The 4,546-nt window shown below is 39.7% G+C and overlaps 1 protein-coding gene across 1 annotated transcript; it reads right to left on the reverse strand.

The window, feature by feature from the left end:
* Nucleotides 1–319: 319 nt before the first annotated feature.
* Nucleotides 320–1,477, reverse strand: LOC109208724. Its single transcript, XM_019371875.1, has 3 exons — nt 1,412–1,477; nt 528–1,206; nt 320–357 (listed from the first exon to the last, which is right to left on the reverse strand). The coding sequence occupies exons 1-3, from the start codon at nt 1,475–1,477 to the stop codon at nt 320–322; spliced, it is 783 nt and encodes a 260-aa protein (XP_019227420.1).
* Between the last annotated feature and the right edge of the window lie 3,069 nt (nt 1,478–4,546).

The raw sequence follows: 4,546 nt of genomic DNA on the forward strand, positions 1-4,546 counted from the left end.
TCTTTCTCTCTTAATCCCGCCTTTCTTTACTCAATTTCTCGTTGTTCTTTATTCTCTCATTTTTCTATCTTGTTTTGCCATAGTTTCCTTCCCAAGTTTCTTGTTTCCTCTTTCTTTTTCTTTTCTTTTTCTCTCTTGTTTTCCCTCTCTTTTTTTTTCTTTCTCTTTTTTTCTTTTGGTTATGATCGAATCCTGTGGAGATTGCCTACGTATCATGACCCCGCATGAATCAGACCAAGCGTAGTTCTGGGGGATAATAATAATATATTTTGGGATTTTTAAATTTTTCATAAAAATAAAATGTTTTGATTACAACGACTCAAAAACTAACAGACTTGAAAAAGAAACAAACAGACTCTGATGGAAAGATGTAATTACAAACTCAAAAACAAACTAACAGACTCCAACAGGAAGATGAAAATACATACTCACAAACAGACTAACAGACTCCAAAAATCATGAATACATTAATGCCTCAACTGCTCCTGGGGCCCGCGGGACATCATTCGATCTCGCCACGGGCCTACGTGCCAAATCCCCTTGGAGATGATAGAGATCTTCCATTATCTGGCGGACAAAAGTCATTATAGTGGCAAAGAACATGGATCTAGTCATGTCCTCACAACTACTGCATTTCATCGCGATGTAGTCGGTGATCCTTCTGACTCTCTCTCCTATGACACCCTTTTCTTGCAACAAATGCCCAATTTGCTTGGCCCTACCTTCCAAAGTTTGTTCAGCTACTTGATTCTGTTCTTGAAGTTGTTGCAAATCTCTTTCTAAACGTGCCATTGCTGCATAACAGTGTTCTCTTTCAGCCTTAAAGTCTTTCGCCTGCTTGATCATTTTGTTCTCAACGATGATGACCCTTTTCTTCGACCCTGCAACCTCATTGTCGTATTCCTCTTTTAACTGTTTAACCAGGCGCGCTCGTTCCTCCGCATTCTTAGCCAATTTTGTTCGAGCCCTGGCTAGTTCACCCTCTGCTTTGTTCAAATCAGAACCATACTCGCCCACCTTCTGCCTAAGGTTCTTTATAAGCTTTTCATCCTTTGCACTTCTGGCGGGATTTTCAGCTGCTATTTTTATTTCTCGAATCTGGGCTCGAAGGGCCTCATTTTCTTTCGCTAGCTTTTTCTTTTCACCCTCATCCACCGCGGCTTGCAAACCATTCTCGAATTGAAGGTCCTGTGTCTCTTGACGACTCTTGGCGCAACCAGATACTTGTGTCTCAGAGGAATCTCAGCGCTCCCAATATATCCGGCTATTTCTTCCAAAGTTGGGGTGAGTTCAAAATCTGAGAAATGAAACACGTTGTGGGCTGGGTCCCAGAATGTAACCAACGCTTTATGATGTCCCCTCTAGGCCTGATCCTTAGCAACCCGGTAAGACCTCCCAAGTATAGATTGACCTTATCTTGCCCTGATTTACCCAGGTCTTCCCACCACATGCACAGCTCCAAAGGGATTTTGTTCATTACTGTTATTGGAAAATTTTGACTCGTGCTCATTCTGCACATTTATTAGGGTGATTAAGCAAAATTCATGATTCATTTGACTCAAAAACAAAGCTGACACTTTTTTTCAGATTTTCATTTCAAAAGTAAAAACCCAATTTTGCAAATACGGCCTTTTAGCACTTCCGGGGAGGGGGGGGAAGATCTTAAGGCTGTGCTTGCCAACCGGCCTAAAAATTTGAAAAGAAACCAAAGGCGGTTGTTCTTGCAAAAACAGCCTTCCGGCGTCCTTTTGGGGACATTCGGCTATTTTAGACAAGAATGGCATCACCGCTTATTTAAAATAAATTTTTTTTTCTTTTGGGCTATTTTTCAAAAAGGAAAGTTGGACCCGATGGGGGTTGCCTACGTATCCCACATCCGGTGAGAATCAAACTGGCGTAGTTCGGGCAGATTTGACGAAAATAAAAACCAACTATTCTTCAAAAAGGAAAACAGAAAATTTTTGTCAGAATTTTGGCAGAGTTTCAGTATATTTTGGACACTGATTTTTCAAAACAAGTAATTATCTTTCTGAGCCCTCACATTGATTTTTCTTTTCCAAATCTCCTCTAATCATTCATAAGCCGGTCAACATGCAAATCCGATGCAAATAAATGCACAAGTAGCAAGTAGGATGCATAAGGATGGTCTTTTCATTTCGGGTACACCTGTCCTAGACAGACCCAACCCCTGTGTTGAGTCTCCAAAGTCAAATGCACGTGATGCAAACAAGCGTTCCTACTAGGGATCCGGCATGAGGCTTTGTTATACTAGGTTTAAAACCTGGGTTTATTGTTCTAGACCTGGCTTACCTGAGCGGACAGCTCGAGCCGAGGGGGGCAGCGTACCAGGAATACAGAAGCTTCACCGGCTTTGCAACTTGTTCGAACCTCGTTCTAAAATGGGATAAGACTCTAGACAGAAGAGAAGTCACACGAAGTGCACCCTTCTCCATGATTTAGAGGACTCAGAGAGAGGAAGGGTTTCGTAGCAGTTTATATACAGTTCACAGAATATCAAAGCGGCAAAGGCAACACTTAGCACATTAGGCCCAAACATGTAACAAAATTAGATAATAAATAAAGCCAAATATAACAATTTATCTAAGCTCGAATTCTGAACCCTGAACCAGAGATTCTGGGTTCTTTTCCCCAGCAGAGTCGCCAGAGCTGTCACACCTTCTTTTTTCCTACACCCCCGTAAAGGGGTATAATAAGGGAGTTATTTCCAACTTAAAGTGACAATCTAAACGGGATTATTTAAAAATTCAGAGTCGCCACTTGGGATAATTATGGTGTCCCAAGTCACCGGTTCAAATCCCGAATCGAGGAAAGATTGACTCTGTTTTACAGTCCGCGAACCAGAAATCCGGGTAAGGAATTCTGTTAACCCGGGAGAAGGTGTTAGGCATTCCCGAGTTCCGTGGTTCTAGCACGGTCACTCAACTGTTATTATTGGCCTAATTATCTGATTTTAGAACACTTTCAATCCTATGTGCATTTTTACTTTTAAACCGCTTTTATTCATTTTTAGAAAGATTTCAACGTTATACAAAATACGTCTTTGGATCACGCCACATGAAATGCATCCGTGATCCGCGACATATTTTATTTAACGTTGTTAGGATTTGGATTTGGGTCACATGAAATGCACACCCGAGTTTAAGAAAATTAATTATTAAAGTGACGCGCCTAAAGCAACTACGCCTTTTTAACTTTGCGAGGGCCATGAAAAATTCGCTAAATGGCACACCTCGATTTCTAAAGAGCAAACACATTAATTAAATGAGGACCGTGCATTTAAAATTTTCTTAGGCGCGGCACACCTCAATTTAAAAAAAAAAGGAATTCAAACTAAAGTTTGGAGGGCCATAAACTATTTGTGTTGTCTAATATAGCACACCTCCAAAAAGTCAAGCTAATTAAAAAACTCAAGGTGTTCAAAGGCCTTTTATGACAAGTTCAAACTTATATTGCAACATGAGTAAATAAACGTCCGCTTCCCTTTCAAATATGGGCCCAAGGGAGCCCAATAACTTATTGTAAGTGTTATGAAACTATTGATTTTTGAACGACTTGAGCTAGGCCCCAAAAGAAGGCCCAATTCGGAAACATGGTTCAATGGCAAAGCAGGGACTCAAGATCGAGTCCCTGCCGCAACACAATCAGCATACAAACAAGGAATTAAATGGCCCCAAGTCGATTCCAGACAAAGTGAAGTAGGCCAGATCTGATTCAAACGACCATGACCCCCTTTAAACAATTAACCCAAAGTCGACCATATGCCAACCAACTAGAATCCATGAGACATACACGTAAACTACCATTTAGCTTCCAAATTTGATTGTTTCAGGAGGGATCGAACAGATAAACATTTTTGGGAAAAAAAAAAACTCGGAACTAAGTAATCATCATGTAATCATGCTGGACTCCGTTTTTGAAAACTAATTTCAAAAGACAATTCCATGCTATTAGAGACATTTGCTCGAGCTATGTGAATGACAAATAACAAACTTGTAGGCTAATCTAAGAAACAATAAGAGTTTTGAATTAGATCCTTAAACTAAATGTACTTGCCAAACCTCACATAATAAATCAGTATGACTTCACACACCATCATTTGGCATTTAACAAAACTTAAAATGAAACTTTCAAAAGGTCAGAACCAACTCGACTTCCATTTGAACCTCTCTCATTCTCAAAAAGCCCAAAACATTCACAAAAAGAAAAGCACTTAAACCAAGCTCTAAAACTATGCAGGGGCAGATTTTAGCATGATTGCTGGAAAATAACTTCAATAACTCATAATTGGAATTAACATGTATTTAAAACTCATGACTATGGAATCAAAAACCAAACACTTCAGCCAATTAAACTGCAAATCACAGTCCATCTCTAATACTCACTACAGAGTCCAAGACAATCTCTAATCAACTGCATCCTCATAAGTTCAAATCTAAACTTAAAAAAAACAGAATGAAATGCACACAAAGCTATACTAAAACAAACCAAGAACCAGATTCAAACTGAACAGATAGCAGAAAACTAG

Source organism: Nicotiana attenuata, unplaced genomic scaffold, assembly GCF_001879085.1.
Source record: "Nicotiana attenuata strain UT unplaced genomic scaffold, NIATTr2, whole genome shotgun sequence".
Lineage (NCBI taxonomy): Eukaryota > Viridiplantae > Streptophyta > Magnoliopsida > Solanales > Solanaceae > Nicotiana > Nicotiana attenuata.

What these genes read in the sequence shown, in the direction of transcription:
- LOC109208724 (XM_019371875.1), bottom strand. Translation starts at nt 1,477, where the DNA reads ATGAACAAAATCCCTTTGGAGCTGTGCATGTGGTGGGAAGACCTGGGT. An exon ending in GTAAATCAGGGCAAGATAAG is followed by an intron (nt 1,207 to 1,411) that starts GTCAATCTATAC and finishes GGTTGCGCCAAG; the next exon opens with AGTCGTCAAGAGACACAGGA. An exon ending in TCTCCAAGGGGATTTGGCAC is followed by an intron (nt 358 to 527) that starts GTAGGCCCGTGG and finishes TCTTTCCATCAG; the next exon opens with AGTCTGTTTGTTTCTTTTTC.